Source organism: Macrotis lagotis, chromosome 2 (genome assembly GCF_037893015.1).
Source record: "Macrotis lagotis isolate mMagLag1 chromosome 2, bilby.v1.9.chrom.fasta, whole genome shotgun sequence".
Taxonomy (NCBI): domain Eukaryota; kingdom Metazoa; phylum Chordata; class Mammalia; order Peramelemorphia; family Peramelidae; genus Macrotis; species Macrotis lagotis.
In genome coordinates, this window is record NC_133659.1 from 246,693,012 (window position 1) to 246,710,695 (window position 17,684).

General features: G+C 37.5%; 1 protein-coding gene across 4 annotated transcripts; it reads right to left on the bottom strand.

The window, feature by feature from the left end:
* Positions 1-690: 690 nt before the first annotated feature.
* On the bottom strand, positions 691-17,427 carry LOC141514665 (mitogen-activated protein kinase kinase kinase 10-like). Of its 4 annotated transcripts, none has more exons than XR_012476076.1 (3): positions 12,493-16,008; positions 4,343-4,524; positions 691-825 (listed from the first exon to the last, which is right to left on the bottom strand). XR_012476076.1 is itself a non-coding variant. In XM_074225643.1 (2 exons), exons 1-2 carry the CDS (start codon positions 16,548-16,550, stop codon positions 4,511-4,513), a joined length of 225 nt encoding a protein of 74 aa, XP_074081744.1. In that variant the 5' UTR covers positions 16,551-16,763; the 3' UTR covers positions 2,369-4,510. The 4 variants fall into 4 exon arrangements, 1 of the variants encoding a protein (XP_074081744.1); XR_012476077.1 differs by lacking the exon at positions 691-825 and adding an exon at positions 17,384-17,427 and having other exon boundaries at positions 2,369-4,524; positions 12,493-12,713; XR_012476075.1 differs by lacking the exon at positions 691-825 and having other exon boundaries at positions 2,369-4,524.
* Positions 17,428-17,684: the final 257 nt, after the last annotated feature.

Genomic DNA, 17,684 nt, shown 5'->3' on the forward strand with positions numbered 1-17,684 from the left:
CACTCCTTCCAAGCAGATGACGTTCTGGCCACCTCTCTGCAACCTAGACTGATGTTTGACCTAACCTGGGTTCAAGAAATTCGAGAGTGAGACACACTTGAGGACAGAAAGAAAAGGAGGTCGTCCTATTGGTGAAGGCATGCTCCCTATACCTAATCCCCTTTTCCTTCCTCAGGCAGAAAGGGAGAGGAGGAAAGAGGACAGAAAAAGGAGATGAAGGGAAAAAAAAGGAAAAGAGGTCTTTCCCACTCACCAGACATCATAGCTACCCTCACAGCTCTCACAACTCTTCCACCCTTGATGCCGGGAAGGCAGATGGCTGGGGGCAAGTGACAGAGTCTTGCTTTTACTGTTGTGACTGACCTCTGGGTAGGGAGAAAACCAGAAGGAGGAACCCTGAAGCCTAAAGATGGGCTTTGGGCCAATATGACCAGAAAGGATAATGATCCTCGTTGGAAGGGTCGTGGGAAATCTGGGACACTATGACGTTGCTGGTGGAGCCCTGAAATCATCCAAACTTTCTGGAGAGAGATTTGGAACTACGCCCAAAGGGCAACAAGAAGGAGCATACCCTTTGACCCAGCGATACCACTACTGGGTCTATACCCTGGAGAGATCATGAAGAAGGGTAAAAACATCACTTGTTTTTTAAAATTTTATTTTTATTAAAGATATTATTTGAGGTACAGCTAAGTGGCGTAGTGGATAAAGCACCGTCCCTGGAGTCAGGAGCACCTGGGTTCAAATCCGGTCTCAGGCACTAAAATAATTACCTAGCTGTGTGGCCTTGGGCAAGCCACTTAACCCCGTTTGCCTTGAAAAAACCTGAAAAACAAAACAAAACAAACAAAAAAAAGATATTTGAGTTTTACAATTTTACACCCAATCTTGCTTCCCCCGCCCTCCCCACGAAAAGCACTCTGTCAGTCTTTACATTGTTTCCATGTTGTACCTTGATCCAAATTGGGTGTGATGAGAGAGAAATCATATCCTTAAAGAAGAGAAGAGAAGTCTAAGAGGTAACAAGATCAGACAATAAGATATCTGTTTTTCTCCCCTAAATTAAAGGGAATAGTCCTTGCACTTTGTTCAAGTTCCACTGCTCCTTATCTGCAGAAATAACCTTTGGCAAAAACCCCGAAAAGAAACCCAACCGACCTGCCTCCAAGAAAGTCTATTGAAAATCACTCCAAACCTACCGAAACTAAACTACCTGTTCAGTGCCCTACCGATCAAAATTCCAAAAAAATTACTTTAAGGAGTTAGAAAAAATTGTAGGTACATTCATATGGAGAAACAAAAAGTCAAGGATTTCCAGGAATTTAAGTGTAGACTTGCTTGAGCGATAAAGTAAAGCAGAGAGAAAAAAAAATTAAAATTAAAAAATAATAGTAATAATTGTAGATTTTTTAATTGATATTTTATTTTTCTAATTACATATTATGGACATTTTTCAACATTCATCCAAGAACCTATTTATAATTTATACATTTTCTGCCACCCTGCCTTCCTATACCCCTCCTCTCAGTGGCAAATAGTGCTTGTTCTTTTGTGTTTAACATATTTACATATTAATCAGTATGTGTATGAGGAATTAGGACTAAGGGAAAAGAAAGAAACCCATGGCACAGGAAAAACGTAAGGTAAGTTTTAAAAATTGAAGATAGTATCCGTTCAGATTCTACGGGTTTTTTTGTTGTTAACTTGCCCTCTCTGGATGTGGATGTAATTGTCTAATACAGGTGTCCCAGGGTTCTCCTAGATATCTGAACTGCTGAGAGGAGCTGCATCTGTCATAGTTGATCAACTCACAATGTTATTAATGTGTACAGTGCTCTCCTGGTTCTCTTCTCACTTCACTCAGCATCAAGTTCTTTACATGCTTCTCTAAAGTCTGCACATTTATGGCTTCTTATAGAACAATAGTATTCCATAATATTCATATATCATAACTTGTTTAGCCCTTCAATTAATAGGCATCCCCTTCAGTTTCCAATTCTTTGGCATTACAAAGAGAGGTGCTAAAAATATTTTTGAACTTGTAGGACTTTTCTCATTTTCTGTAATTTCTTTTGGATACAGGTTTAATATTGGTATTGCTGGGTCACAGGGTCAAATCAGTTTTATTGCTCTTTGGGCACAGTTCCAACACTGAGAGCACAGGAATAAGTGATATACAATGTTATACAATATCTGTCTAAAACCATCAGGAAGCATTACATGTAATGGGGAAAAACTATACTCACATATGCAATAGAAATTTGATTTATAAGAATAGATAGCATTACAAATTATTTCTTCTGATTAGATTCTATTTTCATTAATCAGCCTTCTTCTTAATTTCCTGAACTGATTTGCCAAGGAAGGGTTAGATCCTGAATCTGAGGTAGATTTTTTTCAGTGCCCAGGGCACTGAGATGTGATTTGTCTAGGGTTACATAATATGTTAGAGTACATAAAATATACTTCAAAATTCTTAGTGCATTTTTGAACTTTTATCTCTTCAGATGTAGAAATGTTGAAGAACTTACAAAACCAATTTGAAAGGTTAATTATTTTAAAATGTGAAGTTATTAAATGTCACTGTCTTGTGTCATAATATAAAATAATTTCATCAGTTGTTATTTAGTAATAGGATTGAATTTATATAGCCCTGAATTTGCAATCTTAGCTTTCAGATCATCAAAAGTGAGAATTTTTGCCCGATACATGAGCTTTCATGCTCATAATGTAGACAGATCAGATGACAAAAGTGGCTAAGGGAGAAGACCTCTTTTGACTGATCCATCAGTTTGAGAAAGTCTTCATTCAGAAACTGTTGTAGTTTATATATAGAAAATATATACTTAAAATTTCCGCATAGATATTTTATATGTATGTAAATATTACATTATATAATCCCAATTTTCATATATAATATAAATATATATATATAAATATATATATGGCAGAGTGCTCCATCTTGTTAAAATTAAAATTGTTTATTCAAAATTGGCAAAACTAAATAATTTTAAAATTTAAATAACTACACTTCCAAATTATGATTTTCAAAAATTTATAGCATTCATACTTCAAGTAATTAAAGCCTAAAATGTACTATGACTTTTGGGATACTCTATATTTTTGTATATACTCAGTGAGAAAATTTGTTTTCCTTGCCTCTGCATATTTGTCATAAAGAATTACTCTTATTTTTTCAATGAGGTGAATAGAGATAAGGGGGGAACAAAGGAAGGAGCTACAGATTTAGAAATTTTGCATACACTATTAGATGTTATTTTTGCTTTAGTCTTATTTTATTTCAAGGGACCTCTCAATATGAAAATGTAATGTAAAAATAAAACACATCAATATTACTTTAAAAAGAAAAAATATTTTAAAAACTATGTAATATATTTTCAATTTAATACATAGTCATCGTTTTTCATTTTTATATAAGAAATATTGATATTTATTATATAATTAAAAAGTGCATTGAAATCAGAAAGTTTAACTCTGAAATCCCATTCCTGATATTTACTGTCTTGTGATGTAATGGAAAAAGTGCTGAACCTGTAGACAAGAAGATTGCTACTTGTATAAAGAAGAGAACCTCTACTAACTATGCTCTTCTATCCTATAAGTTATACAATCCTGGGCACATAACTTGACCCTTTTTTCCTCAGTTTTCTCAATCATAAGCTGAGTTTGAGAATGAAATGACAAAACACTCCAATATCTTTGCCAAGAAAACTCTAAATGGAATCTCAAAGAGTCAGACAGGACTGAATACAACAAGATTTGTTCATCAAGCAGTGGTGTATTCAATCTATAGTAGGGAAAAGCGCATTTATGTATATATAAATATATAGGGTTATATGTATATATATATATGTATATATGTTCATATATACATATATATATATAAAACTTCAAGACAAAGATCTATTTGATTAAGTTTAAAACAATGTTTAAGTGCATTTTAGCCTAAAATAATTTAAATTTCAATTTAAAAAACAAATTATAAATTTTACAGCACTGTTGCAGATAAATTCAAATTCTGAGAGTAGATATAGCATTAATATATCCAAATAATTTTACCTAAATTTGCTAAATGCTTAGACCAACATAAAATGATATATAGAAAACAGAGTACAACTTTTAAAGATAGATAGCACAAGTATTATAAACAATTTAGTGGTTTCTACACTATCTACAAAAACTACTAATTTGGGAGCAGTTTTTCAAAAATAAAGAAACAAAGTTTTTAATAAAGAATCATGCAAATGTATTTTTAAATGCAAGAATACTACATATTAAAACTTATGACAAAACACATTTTCTAATACATTAGATTTCTCACATTTGTATATTTAATGGAAAACCAAATATTCATTTTATTTGATAGATGTACAATATTTCTTCCTTTAAATCAAGTACTTTTTCTTTAAAATGTCTATGTATTTCTGAGTTGCTCTGGAAACTGGATCCTGCTTCAGATTTGGTAAACTTGCGGATTCCTCAGTTGATCCTAATGGAGAAGCCCTACAAGACATAGATTCAAATCTGACATTAACTGGGGAAAAAAGATGGAAAAAACAATTTACATTGTGTGCGCGCGCGCGTGTGTGTGTGTGTGTGTGTGTGTGTGTGTGTGTGTGTGTGATGTTGTTCCCCCTAGGTATTCATAATTCATTATGTTAAATTATGGGTGTGAGAATCATAACAATGGTCACAGGTCCAACTTAGTCTTAGAGTTTCTTGATCACTGAAGTTAAGTGACTTGTCCATGGTCTTATATGCGCTATGTATCAAAAGGAGGACTTAAATTCAAGCTTTCCTTGAAAGTCACATACCATGCAGGTTTGTTTTGAAGCTCAAATCAAAACCAATTCCACTTTTCCCAAACCATCTACAAATATTAATTTAACTAGCAGAGTCTTAAATTACACTTTTGTCTAGTAATCAATAGTACTGCAAGAACAATATTTCAACAATTTAGTTATAGATTTAACAAAAAAATAAAAGAAGTAATGAACTAAATGAAAGTGTGATTCACACTTTCTTGAAATAGACAAACACAATAAAGGACATAAGATATCAACATGAGTGTAAACTGACTAGTATGAACAAAATTATAATTGCAGCGTATATACTTCTATTCCAGAGAATAAATAGAAATACTATAGGGGTAATTTGATGAGCTGCTCTAAAATCAACCAATATCTTAACTATAATAATAATGACTGACATTTGTGCAAGTTTTTCCTGCATATAAAAATTAATTATAACATCAAACTAAGCATATTTTATTTATAAATAATTTGGATATACCTGCCTTGACTATACTTTCTTCTAACTCCTGTTGCGACTGAAATAACATTGAAATAATATTCAGAACAATAAAGTGAATGAGGAATAACGAACTTAAGAAAACACACAGAATGCAAAAAATGTTTTAAACTGTTGCAAACAAAGAAATTATTAATAAATTTAGATACTAGCTTAGTTCATTAGTCTATTATCAGAACCATCAGCTTATCACAATTGATTATATGCAAAGAAACTTGAATTTTGTTAACATGGTATTCATATCTCAGATTCTGAATATATTTTTCTTTAAGCAAATTTAGTATATGATCATCACTACATAGGGTCTTCTAAAGATCATTTCAAAATATAAAATATCCTTAGCACCTAAAGACATCAGTATAATGATTACAAAGTAATTATAAAAATAGATATTAAATGATTATTTCTTATGAATGCATTATTATACCTACATCCCAAAAGAATGCAGTAACAAATTTAGCCACCACCAGTATATTGTAATAGAGCTGTAAGGTAACTATACAGGTCAGCTAGTTCTAATCTTGTTTTACAGATGAGAACACTGAGGTCATGGTAAAACAATCAGTCCATAATTTATGAATGCCTACTGTGAATCTAGAGGGACCATGTTAAGAACTAGAGAATGTTTAAAAAAAGCCAAACAACTGAAATGATTCCTATTTGTGCAGTATCTATGACTTAAGTAAGCTAAGTACTTAATTGTAAGCTAAGTACTTAATAAATGATCTTGTCTGACAAGTTCATATTCTAATAGGAAAACAATAAATGTATCTATATTTAGCTATCTTTAGATAGGTCTCTATCTATGTATTATGCATAATTTAAAGAGACTAAATATAACAAAGTACATTTATCTCTTCCCCAATGCAGGGGTTAGGAGGGCAGCACCCCCATGATCTCAAAATTTCTTGTAAAATATTTTGCCTTCATACCAGAGAAAAAGTCTCAATTTTTTCTTTTTTTCTTTTATGGATTAAATGCAGTATATCTTATTGCAAAATTTAGGTTAACTAATCATAGGTTCTGTGTTATTGGCTGGCATCCATATGTCTTCTATAATGTCTGCAAAACTCCTCGCCCTCCCCACACACATTCCCATTTAATTTCTAATACTGACCTGCAAAATATCAAAACTGTGATGGGGAGAGTTTGAAGGATAATTTTAGTTAAAATCAAGATACTAATCCAAGGTTACACAGTAATCAGTGACAGAGACTTAATTTTAATCTGTTTTCAACATCAGGGAATGCCCTTAACTGGTTTGGTTAATTTTTCATATACTTTAGGAATATGCTTCCAGATACTTTCAAACCTGGAAGATTAATATTTTGTTACCTCCCAAACACATCTATTCATCTGGACTGACTTACATCTTCAAAGGCCATTTGAGCTCCCATGTTTCAATTTTTAGGAAAGAAAGAACCAATATGTATTGTCCTATATCGAATCATCTCCTGGAATAGTTAAGTAAATGAATCTCACCAGGTCTTACATCAAAAAAATATAAATAGAAGGTGGGGAGACTGTTCCACATTTTTGTAAAAATTAAAGTTTACATGATCTTCTTTCCAATCCTGCATCTTCAATTAGCAATATGTGATCAAGTTATGACAGATCAGCACTAAAGAGATGAAGGGATCAAGGTTAAAGGTGGTGTAGTTTGTCACATGCTCTTTGGGTTCTGCTCAGCCTTGTGTGTATCCCTACTTCTGAACTCAAAGTGCTATACAGAGAGCTTCATAATGAGAGTTGGTATGAGAATAGGCTGAAGACTTTTTTTTAGGTTTTTGCAAGGCAATGGGGTTAAGTGACTTGCCCAAGACCACACAGCTAGGTAATTATTAAGTGTCTAAGGCCACATTTGAACTCAAGTCCTCCTGACTCCAGGGCTGGTGCACTATCTACTGAGCAACCCAGCTGCCTCATAGAGTCGTCTCATTTTAAAAAAGAAACTGAGGCAGATAGAGGGTCAGTGACTTCACCAGAGTCCCAGAGTCAGGGTGCCTATCCAAGGTGAGATTGAACTAGCACCAAGACCAGTATTGTTAGCCTCTCTGCTCCGAGACGGTCAGACACTCTTCCTACTACATCATACTTTCACCAGGTAAAAATCATCTGGATTTTTTCCAAGGACCAGATTAAATGCTACCTTCTCCAAGCAAATACCCCTCATCTTTCAGACAAACTTAGTCCTCCCTTTGAACTTTCCTTTTCTTATTCCATATCCTAATTTGTGTCATAATTTTACCCATTTCATCATCTCTTGAAAACTTTGAAACTCTCCCCAACATAGACTTTGTATGGTTTCACCATCTTTCTATCTTCCTCAGTTAATGAACAGTTCAAGGAAAATCTTGTAATAGATACTCCATTTGCTGAACTGAGTTTTTTAAAGAGATTCTAATCTATCCAAAGGGATGTTTAAAAAGTCAATTAACTATATATCTATATATCTATATATCTATATATATCTATATATATATCTATATATATTTATATCTATATCTATATCTATATCTATATCTATATCTATCTATATATATATATATATATATATATATACAGAGAGAGAGAGAGAGAGAGAGAGAGAGAGAGAGAGAGAGAGAGTTAAGGTTTTTGCAAGACAAATGGAGTTAAGTGGCTTGCCCAAGGCCACACAGTTAGGTTATTATTAAGTGTCTGAGGCTGTATTTGAATTCAGGTACTCCTGAACCCAGAGCCAGTGCTCAATCCATTGAACCACCTAGCCACCCCTGAAGACATTTTTGATGTTCCCCACATGCAGTGTGTGAAAATTGTTTCAATATTGTGCTGTGGAAAATGGGTCTGCTAGAAATGCCCCAAGTAGCTATTGAATTTGTTGAATCTGGTCACATTACACAAAAAACTTCACAAAATAGAAGAATTAAATATCCGTTTGCTAAGCATTTTCAGCTACAAGCTCTAGGATATTGACCTTGGCCCTTCTGTGGACATGGCAACAAGAGTGACTTTATTTTGGGGTCTGAGAATGTAAAAGTCTGAGTAATAGTAGTGGTAGTAATGGGTAGTAGAAGTGGTTGAGAAGGCCTTCATAATACCACAGGTAAGAGGAGGATATAGATCTGTCTAATGTTGTGGGAAGTCAGGAAGACTTTCAAAGACAAGAACTGAGGGCTACAAGGGGTCAAAGATAGTCATTGAGAGCTATAAGGTGTCATTTTCTGGATGTCTGTACATGACAGTGACCGGTTTTTCCAACCTGTTAACAGAGAAATATTTCTCTGAGCTCTCACTGTGACAAGGAACCGACTCTGTTGTCTTGAAAGCTTATGCCCATGGAATACACAATCTAGTAGTTTCTACCACAAGTGAAAATTTTCATGTATTCTAGGGGGAAAAAACTGCTCTTGGGCATCTGGCTTCAGTATACCTTTTCTGGCTTGTTGTTTATTATTTCTTTAAGTTCCAAGTAAATTAGACTACCTGCTGATCCTTATAAAGACTTTCCCATCTCCAGGAACTTACAACTGCATTCTCCCTTGTGGGAGAGATAGTGCTAAATTCCCTGGGTCTTTCATAATCCCCAATTTCCTTTGAAGGCTCGATTCAAGTATATATAAGTTGTATAGACAACCGAATTACTTTGTATGCATTTGTAATCATTTTGTTTTTTCCTTAGATTTATATAGGTTGCTGTGTTTGCTTTGTTTTACCCCACAATGGAATGTAAGCTCTTTCATAGTAGGGACTGTTTTATCCTTTATTCTCCCTAGAGCAAGTACAATGCCTGTTGCTTAATAAATTCTTGTTCAATTAATGAATGACAAACTGAGCTAAGTACATAGGGATCCCCTGTCAAATACCTTGACCACTGACAGTCGTCTAACCCATGAAGGCTAACCCATGTAATAAAGAAAAAATGGCATCCCTCCTCTAAAAAATGAACATGGTGGCAAAGAGTCAAACATTGTTTTAGTCATTTTAGAAATATAAACTATGGACAATTTAAATAGTCAATGAACGATAAAGTGTCATGCTATTCTATGAAATCAATAACATTCATATTGATTCTACTGAAATAAGCAAATAGATAAAACAAGTTTGTACTTAGACTGAAGAATGACTTAGAAGGACAAATTACAACTGCTTTCACTGTATTCCAAAGTAATAAGAACCAGTGCTCTTCATGGTATTTGAACATATTATTTTGCAATGTTTATTAGGTATCTATAAGACTACCACCATGAAGGTAATTGTAATCTCCATGCCTCTATCTATTGAAGAGAATGAAGTCATGAAAAGTCAAAACTTATTTTGATGTCTAGTGCTTAAAAACAAGATGGGAACAGGTGGGGATTCCAGAAAGTATTCTGGAAAAGATAGCCCATGTTTGCAAAAAAATTTTGTAGGCTTATTGAGAAGCTATGTCTGTCTGCTGTATGTCTCTCATGAATATGTTCTTCCTGAAGAGTTAGATGGTAAGTACCAAAGAAAAAAATAATAATAATTGAAATTGGTTATTAAAAGACAGAAATGGAAATAAGTATCAGAAACAAATCAGAAATGGAAAAAGGCAAAGGCATTAAAATTTTTGTGGGAAATGGTAATGATCAAGATGAATTGATAAAAAAAAAACCCAAGCAGCTTAATGGGGTCAAAAGAGCCAAGAAACTACTTTAGCCACCATACACTTTTAAGTTCCCTACTAAAGCTAGGAGACAAGGAAGACAACCTGATGAAGAATAAAAATTCAATTGTAAAACATTGAGGAAGACTCCTAGAACTGCGAAAGGAAGAAACAAATCTATGAAAAGTTTATTTATGAAATACAGTTGAGGTTGCAGAAAGGCAATAAGGCATCGGGGGCTAAGATATTGGACATGGATTCAGAAAGATCTGAATTCAAATCCTCCTTGAAATACTTCCTATTTCTGTGGTCCTGGGTAAGTCAAAGAACTTCATGCCTTGCTTTTCTCATCTGTAAAATGGAGGTAAAAATATAACTGACTTGATGACCTGTAAGATCTCTTCTAGATCTAAATGATTCTATTGAATTCATAAATATTTACAAATTAAATTGACTGAAGATACATCATAAAATGGAACTTATATTTCAATATTTATATATCAATACATATTTTATAATTATTTGATCAAGTCACATAACTGCATTTTAACACCTTAGATCCCATGAAGAATATGTAGAAATGACAATGAAGATGACTTCTGAAACCAGATCAAATATGAAGTAATCTACTTGTAATATAATTGAGAAAGCACTGAGGAGTCATTTCATAAGTTTTGGAATAAAGGAGAAGATAACAAAAGATTAGATAAGAATCTCAGACAACATTGTTGCATTCCAAAATGTCCACTGGAAGGACAATGTTTACTATAGGTACATATGCATACATTTTAAACTTGAGAAAATATTTATAAGAATAAAATACAAATGTAACTGTGGAGGTACTACAACAATGAAATCATAGCTCTATGTCTATCTCATCAAATCTCTAATGTTTCTAAAGAGTTCAACTAGTGTTGAAATTTTCTCTTTTTTAAAGTCACCTATGAAATTTATCACTATTTTAAGTTCTCTTGTATTCAATCAAAATATCTACTCATTATCTGGTTTTCTGGGGTTTTTTTGTTTTTAGTTTTTGTTGGGTTTTTTGGCAACGTAAATGGGGTTAAGTGGCTTGCCCAAGGCCACAAAGATAGGTAATTATCAAGTGTCTTAGACTGATCTGAACCCAGGTACTCCAGACTCCAGGGCCGGAGCTCTATCCACTGCGCCACCTAGCCGCCCCTACACATTATTGTTTTTTGTTGTTTCTGCTGCTGAAGTCTTTTAGGAGACTGGCCTGTTCCTGAAGCCTTTTTCCGATTCCTAGGATTCCAAGGCTTGTTCCATAGCATAAATTCCTGTGTGCAATGCTTTCCTACATTTGCTGCATTAAAGAAATGAACTTTCAGAAAGAATATGCTACAGCTAATAGACAAATTTGCAAAAACAAATGAATAAAAAATTTCGATAATACAAAAATCCCATGAGTTGGTGATTCAAAATATCATTTCATTCAGTAGACCAAAGCCTGTCTTAAGGGGCAACTTCTTTCAATAAGGAGTCAGTCTGACAATAGATATTCTTTAAGTGTATATTCTGTGCTAAACTCTGGAGAACACAGAAAAGACAAACAATTCTGTGCCCTCAAATAGTTCACATTCTAATGGTCTTTAATGCAAATGCTAAGATCAAGTTACATTTCTTATACTAAAAAAAAAAACAAAAGAAGTTGTGATGATGTGATTTAAATAATTATTGGCCTTCCAGCCCATCTTTCAACTCATCTTTCTAGTGGTACTGATTATTTATGGATCTTAGAAGAAATCATATAAAATTCAAGTTATGGTTGACTGAAAAGATAATAGTGGATATCAGTAGGCACATCACATTTCCAATAAGGAATGATGAATATAAACTTTATAAATATATATATATATATATGTATATATATATACACACACACATACACATATATATTATATATGTATATATATATATATATTTACCTGAGGAGATATATGCTCAGAATAGGTCATTGAACAAGGAAAAAAGGAGAATTAATGACATATCTGAAGGTGTCACTTAGTCCTCATAAAATAGAAAAAAGACCTCAAAAATACCTCCAGAATATGACATTACTCCTCATTAGAGGATCTAAGGTAGAACATGAGTAAGAGAGATACAGAAAACCAGGTGGAAATAAATCCAAATAGATGAGTTTACAGATTTACTGAAATGTCCTTTTGAACATCTTAATTCCACTTAAAAACCATTTTAATAGTAACTTTTTCTAAAATATATTATGTTTTTAATCAATATCTTTTTATTCTTAATTCTACTTTGTAATCCTCTGGAGACTCGCAAAAATCAAATAATGCCAGAGGGTAGTAGTTATCGATAGAATTTCAAAATAACAGAATATTAGAATTGAATAGCATCTTGGCAGCCTTTTAGTTCAACCTATTCCTAATGCAATGTGGGGGCAGCTTGATGACTCAGTGATTACAGTGCAGGTCCAGGAGTCAGGAAGGTCCATCTTCCTTAATTTAAATCTGGTATTTATTAGCTATTTGATATTGGGCAAGTCACTTAACCCTATTCACCTCAGTTACCTTGGTGGTAGAGAAGGAAGTGAATCACTTCAATATCTTTGCTAATAAAGCTCCAAATGCGATTATGAAGAGTCAGATATGGAATGGCCAGGTGGTTCAGTGGATAAAGCACTGGCCATGGAGTCAGGAGTACCTGGCTTCAAGTCTGGTCTCAGACATTTAATAATTACCTAGCTGTGTGGGCTTGGGCAAGCCACTTAACCCCATTGCCTTGCAAAAACCTAAAAAAAACAAACAAAAAAAATGAAGAGTCAGATATGACTGAAAAAATCATTAAACAATAAAATTACAATATATCCAATAAACAGTTATCAAACTTTTGACTGAAACAAGGGGAAATACATCATTTCCTAAAGTACCCACTCCATTCCTAAATGACTCTAATTGTTACAAAGTTTTCCTGACATCAAACTTATGACTATTTGCTTAAAATTTCCATCGTTCTAGATTTTAGACTAACAAGTAGGATCGCTTTCCTGCATAATAGTCCTTCATATCTTTGATGACAGCTTTCAGGTGTCATGTGAGTTTTCTATTCTTTAAGCTAAAAATACCTTACTCCCATTTGCCTTACAAAAAAAACAACTAAAAAAACCTAAAAAACCTAAAAACTAAAAATACCTTCCTTAAAATCATACTTATATAAATGACCTCCAGACTCAACTGATCTTTAAGTTGCTCTTCAAGTTACTATTTTGTCCTCACAGTTAACATCTCCAACATGACATACTGATTTCCAAAAAATTTCACATGGATATTACTTTCATGATCTTTTACTTAGAAATTTTCAGTAATTCTTTAATTCATATTAACTCAGCAACAACCTGACATAGCAGATAATGAGCTTTGGAATCAAGAAGCCATGGATCCAGAGACAAGCTGTCTCTGATAATTGCTTCCTCTCTAATTTCCAGGCAAGACATTTAACTTTGCAGCACATCAAACAACTAAGATTGGGGAAGGTAGAAGAATGGATTTTGTCATTAAGAGCTATGACACTAGTGCAATTACATATCTAGATCCATTTCATCAAATTTCTGATGCTTTTAAGGAGTCCAAGTATTGCTAAAGATCTTGCTCTTTTTATGTTACTTATGGGATTCCTACCAAAGTAAATTCTCTGACATTCATTAAGATGTCTTCTCCACCCAAAGACTTTCCCACATTATTGGAGTTTATCTCCTCCAAGGTCTCTCAGGAGAGGAATAAAGCATGACTCATGCCTGAAGGCTTTCTCTTTTTTCTACTATTTTGAGATTTACTGTCCAGGATAAATTCCTGTGTGTGGATGTTTTCCTACATTCACTGACATTCACTTCCCTGTACCTAAGATCTCTAGTATGAATTCTTTAATTCTTTGGTGATTTCTAACTAAAGCTTTCCCCACAACCACATGATATTGGCTCATTCCATTATGAATTTTTTCATGTGCAAAAAGTTATGAGACTGCTTTTTTTCCAGATTTTAGCTTTGAGTATTTCTCTCTAGAATGAATTCTTTGGTACATACAACAAAGTATTCCATTTATGTGGAGGATTCCTTCACAATGTTGTTATAAAGAAGGCATACAAATGTAGGCTGTTATTATTCACATCCTCCAATAAGAATAGGTATTACAAAGCTAGAATTACCATAAATAATCTTTACAAATTATTATTAAAATTCACACTTTTGACAACAGGGACACAAGATTGGGACAATGCTGGCATCTATGAAAAACAGGAAGGGTTGGGAAAGAAGTCAAGCTAATGGTGCCAGAACAAAGTATTTTCTCTCAGCAAATTATCAACACACTTTTCAGACTGGCAGCTGGATGGAAGAGAAGAAAATACTTAGTGGCTTATTAATCATTATATTTGGTTTCCTTCATGTATTTTTTTGAAAATATTGTCTTTGACTTATAAACTTGTAGATCCTATATTTAATCTACAACTGTGTCTTGAAAAATGACTATTGGGAACCTTAAGATTGTTTGCTTTTGAAAATTCAACATCCAGGATATTAATAGGTAGCAGCTAATAAATAAAAATATTTTAATTTAAAAACATTATTTAAAAAATTGAATTTACAAGCAAAGGCCAGTTGGGATATTTATTTTTAGATTTGTTTTTTCTAACGTTGAGACAATTTAGAGATAAAATGCAATATGCTTTAAAGGATAGAGAAGGCCTCAGAATTGGGAATGGTTTAGTGTCATCTCTGACACACACACATGCTGAGTATCTCTAGATAAATCATACAAAAACACCCTTTTCCATGTTCAGTTCCCTAAGAGTAGATTACAAAGCAGTTATTGTATCGGTAGAGGAAGTTCCTATCAAAGAGCTCTCTATCTGAGTAAAATCACATGTCAGATTACAAATAAAATAAATGCCAAGATGTATATTAAAACATGAATAGACTCAATGTAACACTATTGAGCACTTGAATATAACAATATTTCCATCCATTCAGCTATGTAATTCAATTATAAAATTCCAACCAGACACCTACTAGGGAGCAAATATTATATACCATGTCCCAAGAAATGCAAAGAAGCAATCCTTAACGCCAAGGAATTCAAACATAGCTTTAAGGGAACTGATTACTGAAATTCTGTGCTTAGAGGCAACAATGAATAGAAAAGGTTTAAGATTCTATGTTGAAAATAATATTATGAGTGGGAGCCAATATTTCTTCAGATCACATTAGATACAGCATAGGAGAGAAAAGAACAACAAAAAGGATCCCTGGATCAGTAGAACCCAACTTCAAATCTGGTCTCAAATATTTACTAGGTTGTGACCCTGAGCAAGTCACTTAACCCTATTATGTGCAACTAGGTGGTGCAGTGGATAGAGCACCAGTCCTGGGGTCCCTTAAGAAGCTTAGATTCTCCTGGGGGTGGGGTGGGGTAGGGATGCACAGACAATAGAGTGGGACCTTGATAAAGGAGGATTTTAAAAGGTATTTGAGAATTTAAAGAATTTAAAGAAGGGGGAAAATACTTTCAGTGAGGTAGAAGTACAGGCTTCTAGGGCGGGGTGGCACAAGAGGTAACCTTTGAAAAGTTACCTCTGTCAGAGATGAAGGGAGGAGGGCACAAGAGCAATGTACACATGGGCAAAAGAATCTACAAAAGTGAGTGATCTAGTCTGACTGGGGTGTGAAGTTTGGGTGAAATTAGGGAATTGGGTCCCAATTACTGTGTTTTATCCTCAAGGCAATGGGGAGCATCAAGTAGTGTGGTCAGATCTGGTTAGGAGGAAGCTCATGGTGACCTTGAATAGTTGAGAGGTTGGAGGCTTCTGGCCATCTTCGCTTCCATGGAAAGAGGCCTGGGTTCAGACTCAGCTCTTCACTTCCCCTCTCTCTGTCCTCCCTCCCCACCTGACCAAGAACAGCTGCACTGGTTCAAGTCCCTGAGCTACTAGTCACTCCCTGTGGGTCCTTAGGCCAGTGACTTAAACTCTCTGGGTCTCAGCTGAACATGCTGGTCTTCCAGGTGGAGATCCAGAGTTCTCCCTCCCCCTCAGGAATGGCCTCCCTCCCCAGTCCATGTCTCCCCACAACCCTACCAACTCCCCACTCCCCACTGCACAGTCTCAATCTTCCCCAGTGGGGCTGGGCGTGTCCTGGAAGAGCGAAGTGTCCTGAGCTCCAGGCCTTGGGGCATGAACACCAGAGTTAGAAATAGAGGTTGTAGCAGGGTCAGATTCTGATCCTATTGCTCACTCCCCATGACAAGTCCCCCACCCCCTTTAGTTTCCTTCTCTGCAAAAGACTCCATTGCAAGAAGCCTTGGCACCCTGTGAGTCTAAACTCTAGAAGGCTGAAGGAGAAAGCGAGGGGACAGGGGGCCACTCACTGTTGATGGACTTGAGATCCCGATGGATGATGGGCACCGGTGCCCCACTGTGTAGGGACTCCATACCCCGAGCCACCTGGACAGCCCAAGTGACCAGCACCTGAGGGGGCACCCAGCTGCCAGCCAGGGCATGGCTCAGCAGCCCTCCTCCGGCATACTCCATGACCAAGCAGAGATAGGGTGACTGCAACCAGGTACCTCGCAGGGCCATGATGTTAGGATGGCACAGGGCGCCAAAGAGCCGGGCCTCCCTGGCCACCTGCTCCACGTGGCCCCCGGTCCCACTCAGGGTCTAGCCTGGCAGCTGTCACGGCCACCTCCTCACCGTGCCACCTGGCCCTGACACCAATGATTTCTCCGAGCTGCAGTTCCCCGAAGGGGATCTCCCGGGGCAGAGGCAGGCCAGTGGGGGCAGGGGCCGGCACCCCGGGAGCCATAGCGTACTGCCACCCCCTTCTGGGGAAGACCCCCACGTGCCCACTGGGCAGCTGCCCCGTCCACCAGCCCTCATCAGCGGACACGGCCCAGTCCTGGCACAGTGCCCGCACCCGGGCTCCCCTGCGGAGGGTGAGCTCCCCCTCCCCAGCGGCTCGGTAGTCACACCCAGCAGTTCGCAGGGGCCCTGCAGCCGCAGGGGGTCTGGCCCCAGGCCCCACTCCTCGGTACCCCGCGAGGCTGGGCCCTCCCCACCGTCCTCCCCCTCCTCCAAGGTACCCAGGGGAGGCAGGGATGAGGCGGCCCCCCAGCTGGCTAAGCCCCACGTGCTGGGGTTGGGGGCAGCCCCAGCTGCTCCTGGGGAGCTCCCGGGCCCGGGGCCGAGGGCAGGGAGCAGCAGGAGGAGGCGGGCCTAGAAGATGGCATGAGCAGCCCCCGCTCCGCCGCACCTCGGGGTCCCACTTTGGAGAAGGGCTGGCCAGCGTGCGGAGGGGGGCAGGACAAGGGGAAAGGGGCACTTCTTCCTGGGAGCCCTCGGCCGCGTCTCCAAGCATCGGGGAGGGGGAGGCCCGCGGCTCGGGGCCGGGGGCCCTGCCCAGCTGCCCTTACCCAGACGCCGCGGCCCCCCGCGCCCCACGGCTTCCCGGCTCCTCTGGCTGCCTGGGGCCGGGCCCGGCCTCCGTCCCAGGGTGGCCACCTGCGCTGGCTGGAGGACCAGGCGGCTGGCAGAGACGCTCCCTCAGCCCGCGGGCGGCGGCTCCATCGCCCGCACCTGCCCCGGCTCCGCCCCGCCCAGCTGTGCAGCCGCCCTGGGGCTGGTCAGCGGTGCCCACCCGGGTGGCCCGAGCTGCCGCTGCTGCCGCGGGCACCACAAACGCCGCGCTGGCGGCTTGGCAAGTAGTCTACTCGG